Source organism: Plasmodium relictum, assembly GCF_900005765.1.
Source record: "Plasmodium relictum strain SGS1 genome assembly, chromosome: 14".
In the NCBI taxonomy this organism is placed as follows: domain Eukaryota; phylum Apicomplexa; class Aconoidasida; order Haemosporida; family Plasmodiidae; genus Plasmodium; species Plasmodium relictum.
In genome coordinates, this window is record NC_041692.1 from 1,503,903 (window position 1) to 1,522,628 (window position 18,726).

The following is an 18,726-nucleotide window of genomic DNA, read 5'->3' on the forward strand; positions in this document are numbered from 1 at the left end:
ACATGCTAAAAGATTATTTCATATAATTTCCAAAATTATCGTTAAAAGAAAGGGAAATAAATAATAATTCATTTTTGTAACATTAAAATATATGAAAAGTACCTCTCTTTTAATATTCATTGTTTAAAATTTGTTTTTAAAATGAATTAATTTAAATTCTTTGTTGTTTTTTAGTGAATTGTGTATTCCAAATAATGTTTTTATGTTTTTAAATCCCGAATGTTCGATGAGTATATCTAGTATACTATCAATTGTGTTATTTAAAATTTGATCGCGATAAATGCTAATATCATCTTCATTTATAATCTTTTTATCTGTTGTATCAATATTTATGTTATTTATATTTTCTTTATTATACTGTTTTTCACTTTCACCATTTTTCGAAATATCCTCAATATGTTCAACATCACTTGATTCATTTGCTGTTTTCACTTTTGTATTTTCCTCATGCTTGGAATTATTAGACATATTATTTATATCATTAGAAGTATTTTTATAATTTATATCTTCTGGTTTATCAGTTTCAATTTTGTGTTCTTTTATAGTATCTTCTATATTTGTAAAATGGAAAATGTTAGTATTTTTTGATATATGATCATCATAATAAATATTCTTAGGAAAATTTATATTTTTTTTTAAAAGATAAAAACTGTGATATATACTTTTGTTTCTTTGAATATAATCAGTAATAAATTTTTTTAAATTGTTGATATAATTAACAATACACATTCTTCTTCGGTATCCTATTTCTAATTTTTCCTTCTTAATAGATTTAACATCTTTTTCAATTTCAACTTCACTCTTATTTTTATTTTCCTTATCATCTTCATTAAAGATATAAAACCCTTTTTTTTCAAATAAATGTATTAATTCATCATTAGAGAAATTTATTTTACTAAAGATGTGGAGATATGTATCTCTCAAGATTTTCTTATCATTAGCTATTTCTGAATTATATTCTTTGATTAAAGAAAGAAATCTTTGCCATAGTATGTCATCTTCAGAATGCCTTTTTTTTAATTTATCTTTTTCAAATAACTTTCTATATTCCTTTGTAATATTTTTATGAAACCTTTTACCTCCTCTTGATGTGAATTTTGAATTCATAATATATTTATATAATAATTCATTTTCATCATTATAATTAGCTGCTTTAAATATTTTTATTAAAATGTTGGGTACATCTTGAGGTTTTAAGCATAAATAAAAATATATAATCTTGGCTTTTAGTTTATCTGATATATTATTATATACACTGATATCAATTAAATTATATTTTTCATCGTATATTTTAGATATGTATTGAATTTTTAAAAAATCATAAATATATCTTTTTCTTACTTCTACAGGGATACATAGTCTAATACTTCTTAAATATTTTATTAAAAAAATTCTTAAAACCTTTAGACCAAGTACACAATATATTTTAAATTTGTTATGTTTTATTATGTCATCATTTATATTTAAAGTATGCTCTGTATAGCAAAATGGAATATTTTCATTATCATAAGTATATAAATTTGTGTATAATTTATTTAAATTAACACAAACATCTTTAAATAATAAATGGGGAGACACTTCTAGAAAATTTCCTATTCTAATAATTATATCTTTACATTCTTCATCAAAATTAAAATTTAAATATTTGATGAGTTCTGAAGTTTTTGTAATGATATTTCGTTCGCTGTTATCAACTTCTGAACTTTTTAAATGATTGTTTTGTTTATCATCACCTATATTTAATTCAACATAGTTTTCAGTTTCTGTAATGTTTTTTTTATTAGATTTTAGGACTTTTGTATCCTTTAATTTGTTAAAATAAAATTTTTCTTTTTTTTTAAATATATATTTATTTTTTATAAATAAGAATATTTTTTTTTCTTTTTTTCTTTCTTTGCTACATAAAAAAAAGTTTTTTTTTGCACATATTTTGTAAAATTTTAAGATTTCTGATTTATTTATTCTTTTTATAGGAATTTGTAGAATGTTAGAAATATTCATCATACATATATTAATTTTGATTAAAAAGAAAAATAAAATAACTAAAAAATAAATGATTCTTGTATGTTTTTTCTTTTTTTTTTCATTATTTATTATCATTTTTATTGAATACAAAAATGAAAAGTGAAACAGCAAAATAAATATTGCTAATCATTACATCTTATATATTATTTTCTTTTAAGTTAAATACTTCAACTTGAATAAGGAGAATTACTGTTTATTATTCTTATGTTTTCATGTCTTGAATATAATTGAACATTTTTCTTTTATCATATTTAATAGTGTTTTTTAGTTTTTTTTTTAAATAAAATGTTTTAACTATTTAGAAAAAAAGAAAATTATATTTTTATTTCATAAAATAAAAATTACTGTAAAGAAGTTAACAAAAAAAAAAGTTTATAGATAATTTCTTTTTTTTTTTTTTAAATGTTCTATTAATTTTTATAACAGTATAAATTATCATATTTATGCAAATACACGTTTTTAAAAATAATTATATTTTTAATTAGAAATATGCGCATACATTTAATAATTTAAAAAAAAAATGTAAATTTTTTTTAAAACAAAATATATATTTAAAATGATATCATTAAAAATAAAAGAATATTAACATATAATCAAATTAATATAAAATAAAAAAAAATATAAATTAAAAAAAAAAAAAAAAAAAAAAAGTTATTTTATCAAATGTTTAATTTTTCTTTCCTTTTGTTATACAAATCAAATTTAAATAAACTTATATACATGTATTGAGATCATTTTTATAATATTATTATTAAAGTATATATTTGTGTTAATGAAATAATATAAACTTAATAATTTATAAAATGTGAAAGCTTACAATAATTTTTTTTTTTTTTATGTTAAATACCAAATTTTAATTTTTCACTGAATCTTTCTAATTCTTTTAATCTATCATTTTCTGCAGATAGCGAATATAAACTTTTTTTTCTACCTGACCAGCTTAACAGAGTTAACTGTCTTCCTTTTGAATCATTTATTGATAATATTTTATTCCATTCTAATTTTGATTTATTTAAAAAAACTTTGTTTCTAATTAAAACATAAACACCTAACCAGTCATTTTTGGAGCATAACATCTGATCAAATTGCTCATATAATGTAAGTGTTTTTTTACTAATACCTAATTCCTATAAAAAAAAAAATAATTAAAATAAAATAGAATAAAATAAATATTCTTTTTTTCTATTTTATTTTTATAAATACCTTTGAAAAATTAAAATGTGGAATTTTTGTTATTATCATAGCATTTTTTATAAAAGGTGCTACATTAAAAAAATGAGCTTTATGAAATGATATATCAAAAGGAAAATTTAAATTATATTTTTTATCTTCTTCAGTAGAAATTGATATGGTTTCAATATCAGGTATTTTTACTTTTAATTCTTCATTTTTCATTTCTATCTCTTTTTTTTTCTCTTCATTTTTCATTTTTGTCTTTTTTTTTTTATCTAGAATTTCTTTTTTCTTGTTGTCTTTTTCTATATTATATAATTGATCTAAATCTTTTACAAAATTAATATCTAATTTATCATCATAAAATATCTCTTCGTCATATTCTATTTCTTCCTCATCTTCATCCTCTTTAATATTCTCTTTTAAAACGTTTTTTAAAAAAGAATTTTTTTTTATTTCATTTGAATATATAAAATTCTTTGGTTCTTTTTTTTTATTGTTTTCTAATTTTATTTTCCTTAAGATGCCTGCATAATATAATGAATACCTAACTAAATTTTTCTTACATTGAGCTATCATAATACTTCTATTATCACTACCTATTAAATGCATATTGCTATAATTATTATTTAAATCATTTAAGGCATAATTATAAATATTTAAAAATTCTTCTTTATTAAATATTTTTAAATTCATAAAGGGCAAAATTTCTTTTTCATTATATAATGGAAAATTTAAAAAATAATTAAGCAATTCAAAAATTAAATTACCATTACTGCAAAAAGGATCCCATATAATATTAATTTTTTTTTTATTTTTTAGACATTTTGAAATAACCAAAGAATAAATACAACTAGAGGAATCATAACAATCATCACTTAAAAAAAAGTTATTATTGTAATAATTCATTCTTTTTATTTCCATATTTTTTAAATAATTAACAACATTATTTTTATCTATTTCTTTTGTTTCTATATATGGTCTATTTATTTTTTCGCATTGTTCTTTTTCCTCTCTATTTTTTATAGGAAATTTGTTAATGGAATTATGTGAAATTTCCAAAAATACATTTTCTTCTTTAAATTTATTCATAGGTATTTCATTGCTAATATAATTATTTAACTGCATATTTTCATTTTCTAATATATAATTCATGGATTTTTCGTTTTCTCTTTTTTTTTCTTCGTTAAAAATAGAATATTGTTGCTTATTTTCCTCTGAATATGTTTCATAATTTTTTAGTTCTTTCTTTTTTATTTGTGATAATAGTAATGTAGTATTATCAAATGCCCAATCAGAAACTCTTTTTCCTAACGTATTTGAAAAAAAATTATATTTATAATGATTTTTTTCAGTATTTAATTCAACATTTTGATGATCATTTTGAATTTTTTTTTTTTCTTCACATATAGACCAGAATGGGACATTCTCATTTACAATATTTTTTATTTTTTCGTCATTTATTTTATGGTTATTATTAAAAAGAGAAAAAAAATTTAAATTCTGATACTTTTCTATGTTCTTTACATTTTCCAATTCTTTAATATAACCATATTCATAAAATCTAGGAGATAGTTTTCCCGTAAATTTTATATCAACATTACAAATATTATTTTCAATATGAACTGCTAAAAGATTCCAAACATTATATAAATTATCATGTACTCCCATTTCAGTTTTTTCATTATTATTTAATTTTTTCATATTCATATTATCTTCTCTTAGTTTATTTTTATATTCACTATAACTATTTAAGGTAGTTGTGTCCGTTGAATTATTACTAAATTTATTTACATTTATATTTTTATTATTTAAGCTTTTTATATCGGTAGCACTATCATTTAAATCTTGTGTAATATTCTTGCAACGATCTATTATAATATTTAAACATTTGTATATGGTATTTTTAATGCTTTTAGTATCAAATAATTTCGAGTTAATACATATAATTTTCAGTGGAATATTTATTAAATCACTACAGTTAAGGACTTTATTCCAATCAATATTCAGGATAATATTTTCTAAACAATTTAAAGAATTACACATTTTATTTTTTGCCAAATTCAGCCATATACTTTCAGCATATCTACACTTAAGTGATAATAAATAAATTAAAGATAATGAGCATTTTAATTGTATTCCACCATTTGTTTTGGTTAATTTAATTAAATGTTTTACTTTTTTTTCTTTATTAATATTGTTTCTTTGTTTTTCATACTTTATTAAATCTTTTACGTATATATATTTTATATCATTTTTTAAAATGGACTCTCCACCTTTTCTTATTGATATAAAAAAATTGTATTTACTGAAATTTCTTTTATTAAAAATAAAAGAAAAGTTAATAAATTTCATTTTTTTTTATTTAATTTTTTCTTCTTCAAAAGTTCTTTTTTAAATACATTTCAAATTTTTTTTTAAATTTTCAAGAACTTTCATTTTTTCATTTTTAAGATTTTTCTTTTTTTTTAATACTTATTACATTAATAAAACGATATTATAAGTAAATTTTTTTTATAATAACACAAAAAAATATATTTTTTTTAAAATAGTATCTTTTTTTTATATATATAATGAAATTTAAAATTTTTTTTTCATCATTTTTTATGTATATGGTATTCATATAAATTAAATGAGAAAATAATTAATATTTTAATAATACATGGAAATAAAATAAAAGAAAGAAATTGAAAAATGGTATTACTTTTTCTTAAATATTGTTAGATCTTTAACTAAAGTAAATTTTTTAATATATAACCCTTTAGAGATGGAGTTAGTAATACATATATGCCTTAATAGTTTGTGTAAAAAATGAGAATAAAATCCATTTTAATTATAATCACAACCAAAAGCACAATAATGTAATTAACTGCAATTTTTTTCATCTCATAGAATTTTTTTTTTAATTGTTTAAAATTTATATAAAGAAAAGAATTAATGTAATTATAATATACTAAATTAAGCTACTTTTAATTATGATTCATCTAGGAAAATATATTTCTTATTGTTCTTGTATTATTAGGAAATTTTTTTTAGAGGAAATAAATATATTAGAAAAAGAATAATTTTATTAGAATTATATTACAAACGATAAATGAGCTCAATGTTTTTTAATTACAATACAATATCATTTAAAAAATTTTTTTTCTCTATTATTTAAATGACTTTTTTTTTTAAATCAGTATAAAATAAATGGAAATCAGAACTAATTTTATTACAATGGGCATATATATCTACATTATTAGTAATAGAATTTAACTTTACATGAATTTGTGAATTTCTCTTATTAGTATATTTTTTATTAGAAGATGCATAAAAAAAAAATTATGAGCAAATTTTAAACTGATTGATTGTAATGAGAATATATATCTACATTATTAGTAATAGAAATTAACTCTACATGAATTTGTGAATTTCTCTTATTAGTATATTTTTTTTAGAAGATACATTAAAAAAAAATTGAGCAAATTTTAAACTGATATTTTGATTTTACTTATTTTCTTTTTTTCACAATTTTAATTAAAAAAAAACTAAAGATACAATCAAATTTGGAATATTTTCACTTTTTTTGATATCTATTATATAATCTAAGAATAAGAAAACATTTTTAAATAAAAATGGAAATGATAAAAATTTTGCATGCATTTTTCTTTAAAATATTATAATCTTTTCTTTTGAACAAAATATCAATAATTATTTTTTAATATTTAATTGTTAATTTTTAAAACTCATTTATCTTTAAGCAATTAAAAAAGTCTAAAGAAAAAAAAATTATAATAACATTTTATTTAAAAAAAAATTATTAAAATTAATAATAGTTTTTTATTTTATTTTTATTTATTAAATAACGAGACATTTTTATCTAATTTATATTTACCTTTTGAACTAAGATTTTCCAGTTCTAAATAATTATTATAATAGTTTTCCTTATAATTTTTAGTTTATTATAAAGATTTTTTTTTATTGATTTGATTTTTTTTTTTTTTTTTTTATTAAAATCTAACATATCCATTGAAAATGTACAGTATATCATCAATCAAGTTTTTATTGTGCCTTATCTTTTTAAGTTTGTTTTTTGTTGACAATTATAAAGCTTTAAGTGAGAATTCGCTTTTTTTTTTTTTGCAACCGAAAATCAGATCTAATAGAAAAAATTTTATTAAGAAAAGTTATTATGAGTTGCTAAATTATAAAAAATCCGATGATTGCTTAAATGATTTACTATATAAAAATAACATAAAATTAATAGCTATTGATATTGATGGTACTTTGGCGGATGATTCATCTAAAATAAGTAATGAAAATATTCAAGCTATGCATATTGCTAAAAAACTAGGAATAAATGTTATTTTTGCAACTGGTAGGTTATATAGTACTTGTTTAAATCTTTTCGAACAGAAACAAATTGAACAATTTGAATTAGATAAATATGATGGCATATATGCTAACGGTGCTTATATTAATTTAAAAGGAAATTATCTTGATATTAGAAAGTTTAGCGATAGGAATATTGATACTTTATTGTTTTCATTGTCTCACTATAATATTTTAGAATATGCATTGTTTTCAAATAAAGATGATATGTATGTATATAGTGAAGATCCCAATATACAAAAACACTTAATAAAAAAGGAATATGAAGGAAACAAAAATGAGGTTAAATATGTAAAGACATTATACCCCGATCACAATATAGTTTTATTAAATAAACTTAATGATATTTTTAATATTGGAGATATAGTTAAAGTATATTTATTTGGTAAATTATTTCCAGAGCAAAAACATATTGGAGATATTTTAAAAATAGTAAAAGATGAATTAAGTCCTCATTTTAGTGTATACATGGAGGAATCAAATGGGGGTTTTGTTTCAATAAGACCACTAAATACTTCAAAAACACTTGCAATCGACACATATACACGATTACATAATATTAAATTAGATGAAGTTTTATCAATTGCAAATGGAGAAAATGACGTAGATTTATTATCAGTAACAGGATATTCTGTCTCTGTCAAAAATGCAGTTAGCAATGCTTACAAAGCTGCTAAATGTGCTAGCACCAAGACTAATAACGAACATGCCATAGCTGATATTATATATAAAGTAATTTCAGGAAGAAGATTATAAGACAGAAAAAGAATAATTTTTATATTCTATAATTATAGCAAAGTAAAATTTTTCTTTCATTTTTTATTTTTCTGTTCTATTTTATTTTTACAAGTGTGAATATTTAAGTGTAAGTCGTCAATATATTAGAAATTCTTGCTCATTATGCATGAATTTAAAAATTGTTCGAACGTTTCTTTTTGTAATTTTATAATATATAATCATTGTTTTTTCATTTATACTTTATGTAATTCATTGGTTATTTTATATTTTTTTTTTATTATTTATAATAATTTTTTAGTTGCAAAATTTAATAAAAATGCATTCTTAATTCAATGCTAGATTTTAACTGATACATAGTTATGCAACTTTCAAATTTTTATTTTATTTTTTCTTTTTCAATACATAAAAAGGTAATAATTGAAAAAATATAAAAAGGAAAAAACAAAAACAAAAGTAAAATGTATTAAAAATTAATATGTAGCAACTTAAAAATACTACATTAAAAATTTATATTCAAAAATGAATATATACAATTATTTAAATCAAATAAAGAAGAAAATAACTCATTTCTATCAAATTGTTTGCTATTCATTTAATAAGTTTTAGCTATTTATTTTAAATTTTATTTATTAATATTTTTAATAAATTTCTTTTCTATATACTTTTCTCACACTAATTTTTTTTTTTTTAAATGGATCTTTTCTTTAGATTCTTTTTTCTGATCTATTCTTTTATTTTTTTTTTATTTTTTTATTAAAAGGCTTACGAATTTTAAAATCATTTATAAAAAAGTTTTTTTTTTTTTCTAAGATATTTTTTTCATTATCAATATTATTGTCTATTCCCAGTTGCCAAGGATCACTTAATGTGTTTTTGAATTGATTTTTCTTTTTTTGTATAAAATTGTAGTATTCATTCAACTCAAAATGCATATTTATAATATTATTATTAATGCAGTTCGTATTTTCTTTATCTTTTAAAGAATTATTTTTATTCATACTTAGAAGGATATTTTCCAACTCTTGATCAGAAAAATTGTTTTCAAAAGTATTATTAGTATAATTTATAATTCGTTTTACCTTAGTGTAATTTAAACCAATAAAATAATCGTCATTATAATTCTTTACTTTTTTTTTTATATTATTTTGATTGATAAAACTTTTTACTTTTTCTTTTTCTTCCTTTTCCGCTTCTTTTTCAATACTCTTCAATTTCATATTTAATTTATTTTTCATAAATAACAAAATACTTTTAGGAAGATTTTCCTCTTCATCAATTTTGCAGTATATATCTTTCTCATTAAAACTTATTACTCTTGTTTTGCATATTTTACAATTTTTATGTAAATAATCAGTTGAGATAAAAAATGGCAGCAAATGCACATTTTTGAAATTGTTGTATACTTCCTTGTTTCTATTATCACATGTATTATTATTATTACTTAAATCAAAAATATATTGAATTAATGTTTTATTATAAGTATATATTTTTAAATTATCTGACAAGTTTACAAAACTATTTATTTTCATTAAATTATCAATTGAATCAAATTTGCATTCAATGTATCCCCTCTCATGAAATATTGGGATGTTAATTTCTTCCCATATAAAGTTGGGCTCCATGTAAAAAGTAAAAATAAAATAAAAAGTTTCTTTATTTTCATTTTTATTAGTATCATTTTCATTCAAGTTACTGGATTTGCATTGACTATGATCATTTTTATTAACATGATTCTGATTTGTATCATTTTTATTTTCAGTTATTTTATTCTCCCATATTGTATAATGAGCACATAAAAAATAAACATTTTGAAAATACTCAGGAAAATATTGCTCTAAAATAGAATTAGGTGTATAGTAAATTAAATTATTTTTTTTAGGATGATGGCTTTCATTCTTTTTTGAACATATAAAATGAATATAAACCGGTTTTATATTTTTATATGTATTGTAAATTATATTTAATAAATCGGTTATATAAAAAAGTGTAAAGTCTTTTTTGTGTTGTTCGAGGTCTTTTAACTTATTTCCATATATTTTATTTGTTCTCTTGTTGTTCCATTTTACTTTTTCATTCATTTTATTTTTATATACCGATTTTTTACTTCTAGTTTGTATAATATTTGAAGTTTTTTGATACAAAAAAAAAAAGAATTACACAAAAAAAAAACTTAATAATATTCAATCCCTATGTTAATATTATAGTCTATCTTTTTAGAAATTGAATATAACAAAAAAAAAATGAAATAAAATAAAATAATACATATATACATATATACATATATACATATATACATATATACATATATACATATATACATATATACATATATACATATATACATATATACATACATACATGCATATATATATATATATATATATATATATATATATATATATATATATATATATATATATATATATATATATATTTACACATGAAAAATAATATTTTTATGTAAATATTTCTTACAAACAATTCAAAATACTTTTTTAAATAATCAATTTTTTTTTTGGATAAAAAATAGTTGAATTCCTTACATTATAGTTGCTAAACCAAACAGAAAAAGAAAAAAAAAATTAAAATAATATAATTTCTGTATAAAAAATTATATAATTCTATAAAAAAGATTCATGAAAAATAATATGATATAAAAAAAAATATCAAATAAAATATGCATGAGCAAATAGTTATTTATCGTGTATCTCATAAAGCATACGAATATTTATATTATTTAATATAATAAAATGAAAATTTTTATTAATTTTTTTTTTTTTGAAGAGAATACAACCATATTGAAAATTTTAAAGAAAAAAAAAAAATTACAGTAATACAATATATAATAAAATAATATCAAATAAAATAATACTAAATAAAATAAAATAATATCAAATAAAATAATACTAAATAAAATAAAATAATATCAAATACAATAATACTAAATAAAATAAAATAATATCAAATATAATAATACTAAATAAAATAAAATAATATCAAATACAATAATAATAAATAAAATAAAATAATATCAAATAAAATAATACTAAATAAAAAAAGCAAAGATTAATTTCCATGTAATATATATATAGGTGAGTATAAGTAAATGATCTATTTAATTACCAGCTTATTTGCTAATATTATTTATTTTAAAAATTTTTATTAAATAATAGTAATTATATAATATTGGGGGTTCCACACTTTATTTTAATATGCTTTTTTAAAAAAAAAAAAATTTAATATATAACTTACAAATTGCACTACATTATTTAAAAAAGACAAAAAAAAAAAAAAAAGATATAACATGTACTTTGAATGCTTATATATTTTTTTTTTTCTAACATTTACTACTATCTTCATGTATTAGCAACGGTATTTCCTCCTTATTTTATTCAATTAAAATTTTATGTTTACATAAACTCTGTTAAAAAAAAAAAAAATGTATTTATACTTTTTTTATTATTTTATATTGCCACTAATATTTAAAATTTTATTTCTTCTATAATTAATTTCATTTATATACATACATGTTTTATACTTATATAGAAGTTTTTTTTTTTTTTTTTTGTCTTTTAATTATATATCTTATTTTATTTTATATGAAATAAGATTCAGAAATAAATGAGCAAATTAAAATGTAAATATTCTTAAATAACTTTTTTTAGGAAGGCATGCAATGTAAGGTTTGTATTATTTAAAAAAAAAAAAAACAAACAATAATCAAACTGAAAAAAATTGTCAAAATTTCTGATGAATTCAGGATCGTGTATAATTGCTAATAAAATTACATAATTTTGTTCTATATAAAAAATATATTTTTTTTTTTAATTTTTGCTTTAAATGAACATTAAAAAAAATAATACATTCTATTGCACTAAAATTAGTCGAACAAATAGTTAATATTTTTAAAAACTTAACGCTATTAATTATGTGCAAGTAAATATGTAATATTTATGTAGCTTCATAATATATATATATATATATAAAAGCACAAAATTTGAATATAAAAAAAATTGTAACGTTTTATAATTTTTTTATTACTTTTATTTTATTTGATATTATCTTGTATTAGATTTTACTTTATTCTATTTAATTTTATCTTATCATATTTTATTTATTTATTTTTTTTTTTTTAAATGTTATTTCTTTCACCTATTAAATATTTAAATATATGACAATTTTTTGTTTTCAAGATTTATTAAGCACAACAATTTAAACTTATAAAATGAAACGTCTTTACATTTTTAAGTTTTTTTTTTAATAGAATGACAAGAACAAAAAAAGTAAATAATTCTAAGTCTATCTCAATGAAATTCCTTTAAAATTCATATGATAAAAAAAAATAAAAAGCAACTTATTTTAATTAACATACTGAAAAGAAAAAACAGTATATTTAACGAACTTTAAAAAATATTATTATTTAAAATGGATGATCATAAAAACATCTGAATTTTATGAATTTTAATGAAGTATTCAAAAATACTTAATATTTTAATCTTACTTAATATTTTGAATTTTTGTTATGGTTTTTCTTCAATTTTTTTTCTTCCATTAAAAAAAAAAAAAAAAGGCGATGCAAAATAAAATTATGAGAGAAAAAAATTTTATTTAAAACGAAATAACAAAAGTAATGTCATAATATATTTGCATTTTACTACACTTGAAATATGATCGTGTGTACAAATAATTATGTATTTTATAAATATATATTTGTAATTATTGATATTAAAAGTAATTGTTGTTTTTTTTTTTTTTCTTTCTTTTTGTAATTTTTAAAGTGTTTTATTGTAATTCATTATTTAAAAAAAAAAAAAAAACTCGGATAAATTAATTTTTTTTTTTTTTTTTTAATACTAAACATCCATTATTTTATCGTTTCATATTTATGTTTTCAACCTTTCAATCATGTATGTATGGATATATATTTAAACAAAAATATATTGAAGTACATAAAAATATTAGTGAATGTGCATATATATACATATTTTATAATTATTTTTTTATTTTTATTACATATATCTAATTTTATTATTTTTAATTTTTTTTTTTTTTTTTTATATATACATATATATAATTCATGCTAGGAATTTTTCTTTTTTCTGTATTTTTTAATTTTTTTATAGTTTTGAAGATAATCTTTTATTATTTTTATATTATATAAAAGATACTTTAATATTTTTTTCATTTTATAAATTTTTTTTTTTTCCAAAATTGGCACAATTCATTATTTCATTGTAATAAATATTTATTACTTCTTTTAAGCCTTTTTTTTTTTCTTTTCTCTTTTTTCTTTTTTCTTTTTTCTTTTTTTTGTTTTAATTAAAATGGCTGTAAATAAAATATTTAACACTAATGTGGAAGAAACATTAAAAGGAGCAGATATAAAATTACTTTTAATTGATTTTGATGGTACACTTTTTGTAGATAAAGATATAAAAGTTCCTGAAGAAAACATTGAAGCAATTAAGCTAGCTATTGAAAAAGGATATATGGTTGGTGTATGTACTGGTAGGTCAAAAGTTGGTATTTTAAGTGCATTTGGTGAAGATAATTTAAAAAAAATGAATTTTTATGGAATGCCAGGTGTGTACATTAATGGAACTATAGTATATGATCAAATTGGTTATATATTACTTGATGAAACTATAGAAACAGATGTATATTCTGAATTAATTAGTTATCTTACTGAAAAAAATTTAGTTAATCAGACCATTTTTTATAGGGGAGAATCAAATTATGTCACAGAAGATAATAAGTATGCTGATTTTATGCAAAAAATGTACAGTGAAAATAGAAGTATAATTATTAGACATAATGAATTGTTAAAATATAGAACTATGAATAAACTTATGATTGTTTTGGATCCACCTGAATCTAAAACTGTTATCGAAAATCTCAAAAAACATTTTGGTAAGAAATTAACAATTTTTACAACTTATAACGGACATGCAGAAGTAACTAAATTAGGTCATGATAAATACACTGGTATTAATTATTTATTAAAACATTATAATATTTCTGATGATCAAGTTTTAGTTGTAGGAGATGCAGAGAATGATATTGCAATGCTTTCTAATTTTAAATATTCATTTGCTGTAGCCAATGCTACTGAATCAGCTAAATCATATGCTAAATGTGTAATTCCCTTAACACATAAAGAAGGTGCTGTAGCATACTTATTAAAGAAAGTTTTTGAATTAAAAAAAAATTAAGCTATAAGAAACTAAAATTAAAAAAAAAAAAATAAAAAAAAAAAAATAATAAATAAAAAAAAAAATAAAGAAAAATAATTCAAATAAAATTAAATACATTAAAAATAATCAATTCACTTATAGTAAGATAATAGGAATTAATCTAAATAAATGTTCAATAAATTATTCAAATTGTACGTTTTTTTTCTAAATGCAACATTTTGTGTATATATCTTTATTTTTTTTTTATTTTATTCATTTATTTTTATTTTTAATTGTTTTTCGAAATAATGCAATATATTTTTTATGGTACAGAATAAAAATTAATATATATTAGTTTTTGTAATTATTTATCATTCTTATAAAACCCTTTATTGACACATCTTATGTTAAAAATAAGTATTTTTTTTTTTTTTAACTTATTATATTCTTATTATTATACATAAATTACAATAAAAAATTTAATACTACGTATATTCAAAAAGAAACATATAGAATATTTTTATGTTACAATTTTTCCTTTTAGTGAAATTAAAAAAAAAATAAAAAAAGCGTACATATATATTATATATATAATTTTTATATAAAACAAAAAAAAAAAAAAAGATGATACACCTTGTTACATTTAAAAGAGTACAATATTTTTTATTAATCTTCCACTAGTTTAATCCACTTTTCACAATTCTTTTATAAAAAATATTTATTTGAAAAAAAAAAAAAAATTTTAAGTAAAAAATTAAAAAGGAAAAGTGATATATATAAAATGAAGCTAAGTAATTAAAATCTAATATATTTTTAATTATTTATATAAACATATATGTAATGATACAATACATAGCACATAATTAATATTTACTTGTAAGTTCGGTAAAGGAAATTTCACAGGATCTTTTTCAGAATCACTAAAAAGTAATAAAAAAATAATATATTTGATGAATATTTATTTATCTAATTAATTCATTATCTATGTATATTTATTGCTATTTTATTTTTTCTTTTCTTTTTTTTTTTTTTGTAAATTACTTAATCCAGTTGCTTAATGATAAAATTACATGATTTAATATGATATATTTATCAGGAGAATCAAAATCATTTTCTATTGCTTGAAATATAACAGAAATAGGATAATCAAATAAATTATAATTTCTTATAAAGCTTATAATGTTTAAATACTTTTTCGAAGATAAAAATAAATGAATAACCATTTCATATTCCTTTAGTCTTAATGACATATCTAAACAAAATTGATACGCCCACTTATGTTCAGTTAATTTCCAGTAATGAAATAATCTTTTAGTTACTTCTATTGAATCAGAAATAACATAAAATTGTAATAGCTGTCTTAAACAATTATCTTGTTTAAAAAATATGCATAAATCAAAAATAAATGTTTGTAAAATTCTATTAGGTAGAATATTTAAATATAATAAAGACTTCATATATTCTAGCACATATATTAAAAACATAGGAATATTTTGAAAGTTTGAATAATCCAGATTTAATTTATAATCATTATTTGTATTATTTTCTAATTCATACTTCATATTAGTTTTTGCAACATTATTATTATTATCTTCCTGATTAGTTGCATCCTCTCTTTTTAATTCATTGCTATTTTCATCTAAATTTTTATTTATCCTACTTTCATCAAAATTTCTATTATTTTTACTTATTTCAAAATTCTTCTTTTTTATTTTATATTTTAACATATATTTTTCACCACTATTGTTTTTTTCTCTTATAGCTTTGCTTCTATTTTTTTTATTTTTCTCAATTTCCCTAAAATTTAGAGAAAAGTTAAATAAAGTTTCTTTTTTATCTAAATTGTATTTTTTTATCATATAAGGATGAAATGCATCAGCAACGATATCTCTCTCAGTAATTAAGGTCTTATCTCCTAAGTTTTTTAATAAATGATCCAGTGATTGAATAATTTTCTTATTAGTTTTTGTTACTGAGCTACTGTTTTTTTGAGCACAACGTTCTATTATTTTTCTATAAGTAACATTTATTATATTTACAATACTTAAAAAATCTCCTATCTTTATGTCATTTTCTAAAGCTAAAAAAAACATCTCTGTTATTCTATTTTTACAGTTAGGTCTTCTTAGTAAAACATCAACAGATGTATTCTATAAATTAATAAATTAAAAAAAAAAAAATTTTAGATATGTAAAAATAAGAACTAATAACTTATTTTATATACTACTTAAAAGCTTTATGTAATAAATTTTTATTTTTTCTACTTTATCTTCAATATTATATGTAATAATTATCTTATAAATACATAGATACAAATATATATATATATATTTTCTTTCATATATGAATTTACCAAATTAGAAAAATGTTGGCATATTTGTAGCATCAACAAATCATAATCTATTTTAATTTTATGAACATTACCATAATGATTATCTATTAATACATTAAATGATTTAAAATTTATATGATTAAAATTAATTTGAGTTTTAAAAGATTTCGGAGAAGTTAAATATGAAATATTGACAGTGTGGTTATTCTGATCACTTAAAGAATTTATATTACCCTTATTCTTCTTGTACATTATATCAAATAAATATACCTTTTCATTTGAATTATTAAATACAACTAATAAATTATCTATAGAAAAGGTATATATAGTACCATTATAAAATAAATCAAGAACGTAATCAAAATATAAAGTAGAAGATAAGCAGCGAAGGGATATTCTTCCATTTTTATGATCTTTATGAATACAATATGTTTCATTATATAAAGTTATAATTTCAATGTCATTTTTATTTATGTTATCATTTTTCAAGATATTCAATTCTATTTTTGGAAGTTTTATAGTATTGTTATTGCTTAATAAATATGGAAATATTACATGACTTTTATTAGATAATAAAGCGATATAAGAACTATTTTCATCATACCAACAATATTGACTCTTTATAAAATGCTTTTTTAACGGTGTAATAATTAAATTGTCAAAAGAAATTTTAAATATTTCTATAGAGTTATCTGTTACAATTACAAAATCAGAAGAGCTTATATTTTCATTTTTGTTTTTTAAATTTGAATTTTTCAACCAAAATGCACTTAATATTTCATATTCATTTAATTTATTTATTTCTACATTTAAATATATATTATGATTATTTAAAATATCAGATATCTCAATTTTATTAGGATTTATACAATAATAAAGGAAAAAACTACCATTAGTGCAAAAACAAATATTTTCACATAACTCTTTATCAAACTTTACATAAACCCCATTATAATTTTCTTCATTTTTTTTTATATCTGTAACTAGTAAAGCTTTTGTTGAAACATTTTGATGAATTATAAAATCGTTTATTTTATCGTAAAATATTCTATCATGGCTTGATACCTACTTTTATCAAAAAAAAAAAAAAATTTAATTAAGAAATAAAACTAATAAATAATATATTTTTTTAATAAATGTGCATTTTATGAATTAATTGCACTTCTATATTACATTTTTAGAATACTTTTTCTTTTAAGTTTTAATTTATACAAATTATCTTGAATACATAAAAATATGTATATATACATATATATATATATATATATATATATATATATATATATAGATTTTCAAAATTGCATATCTTTTGTGTTAACCTCCCATTGATATATTGGCTCAGAAATATAAGCTGGTGAATAAGTAGAAATTGCTGTGTTTTTTTTTGTTTTTCTTAAAATTTTCTTATTTTGTTCACATAGTTCATTTGATAATTTTTCTTCATCACTTTCTCCATTCCCCTCATTTTTTTTATTTTCTTTTGTTTCATTGTTTATAATTTTGTCTTTTTCTAAACTTGTTTCATTAATTAAAGAATTTTCATTTTTATTTAAATGTGGCGCATTCATACTTTTATCTTTTTTTTTATTTTATTACATATGATTTTATTTAAGAATTCAGAAATAATTCATTCTGATAATTTTTAATATTCTTTTTTTACTTTATTTTATCTGTTTACCTTTTTTTTTTTTTAAACTTATATGAAAAAATATTTAAAGACATGTATGTTTATAAATTTTAGCTTTCCTTCTTTATTTAAAATTAATATAGTATTACAATTTTACTTAAAAAAAGTGCCTTTGCAATATTTAAAAAAAAATATATATAACTAAAAAAAATTAAATAATTTAAGTAAACACTTCAAAAAATATTCTTTTAGAAGAATAAAGTAATTTTATCATAATGTATAAA

At 18.2% G+C, this 18,726-nt stretch overlaps 6 protein-coding genes across 6 annotated transcripts; 2 read left to right on the forward strand and 4 right to left on the reverse strand.

The window, feature by feature from the left end:
- Positions 1-123: 123 nt before the first annotated feature.
- Positions 124-2,100, reverse strand: PRELSG_1441500 (conserved Plasmodium protein, unknown function; the record flags this gene model as incomplete). The annotated part of the gene is made up of 1 exon (XM_028679493.1): positions 124-2,100. The coding sequence occupies one exon, from the start codon at positions 2,098-2,100 to the stop codon at positions 124-126; it is 1,977 nt and encodes a 658-aa protein (XP_028535201.1).
- Positions 2,101-2,864: 764 nt separating this feature from the next.
- PRELSG_1441600 (conserved Plasmodium protein, unknown function) lies at positions 2,865-5,553 on the reverse strand (the record flags this gene model as incomplete). Its single annotated transcript, XM_028679494.1, has 2 exons — positions 2,865-3,152; positions 3,229-5,553. 2 exons carry the CDS (start codon positions 5,551-5,553, stop codon positions 2,865-2,867), a joined length of 2,613 nt encoding a protein of 870 aa, XP_028535202.1.
- Positions 5,554-7,215: 1,662 nt separating this feature from the next.
- HAD3 (haloacid dehalogenase-like hydrolase, putative) lies at positions 7,216-8,328 on the forward strand (the record flags this gene model as incomplete). Its single annotated transcript, XM_028679495.1, has 1 exon — positions 7,216-8,328. The coding sequence occupies one exon, from the start codon at positions 7,216-7,218 to the stop codon at positions 8,326-8,328; it is 1,113 nt and encodes a 370-aa protein (XP_028535203.1).
- Positions 8,329-9,041: 713 nt separating this feature from the next.
- PRELSG_1441800 (conserved Plasmodium protein, unknown function) lies at positions 9,042-10,388 on the reverse strand (the record flags this gene model as incomplete). The annotated part of the gene is made up of 1 exon (XM_028679496.1): positions 9,042-10,388. One exon carries the CDS (start codon positions 10,386-10,388, stop codon positions 9,042-9,044), a length of 1,347 nt encoding a protein of 448 aa, XP_028535204.1.
- Positions 10,389-13,634: 3,246 nt separating this feature from the next.
- On the forward strand, positions 13,635-14,522 carry HAD2 (haloacid dehalogenase-like hydrolase, putative; the record flags this gene model as incomplete). Its single annotated transcript, XM_028679497.1, has 1 exon — positions 13,635-14,522. The coding sequence occupies one exon, from the start codon at positions 13,635-13,637 to the stop codon at positions 14,520-14,522; it is 888 nt and encodes a 295-aa protein (XP_028535205.1).
- Positions 14,523-15,149: 627 nt separating this feature from the next.
- PRELSG_1442000 (conserved Plasmodium protein, unknown function) lies at positions 15,150-18,383 on the reverse strand (the record flags this gene model as incomplete). The annotated part of the gene is made up of 5 exons (XM_028679498.1): positions 15,150-15,185; positions 15,358-15,403; positions 15,525-16,633; positions 16,837-17,880; positions 18,135-18,383. The coding sequence occupies 5 exons, from the start codon at positions 18,381-18,383 to the stop codon at positions 15,150-15,152; spliced, it is 2,484 nt and encodes an 827-aa protein (XP_028535206.1).
- Between the last annotated feature and the right edge of the window lie 343 nt (positions 18,384-18,726).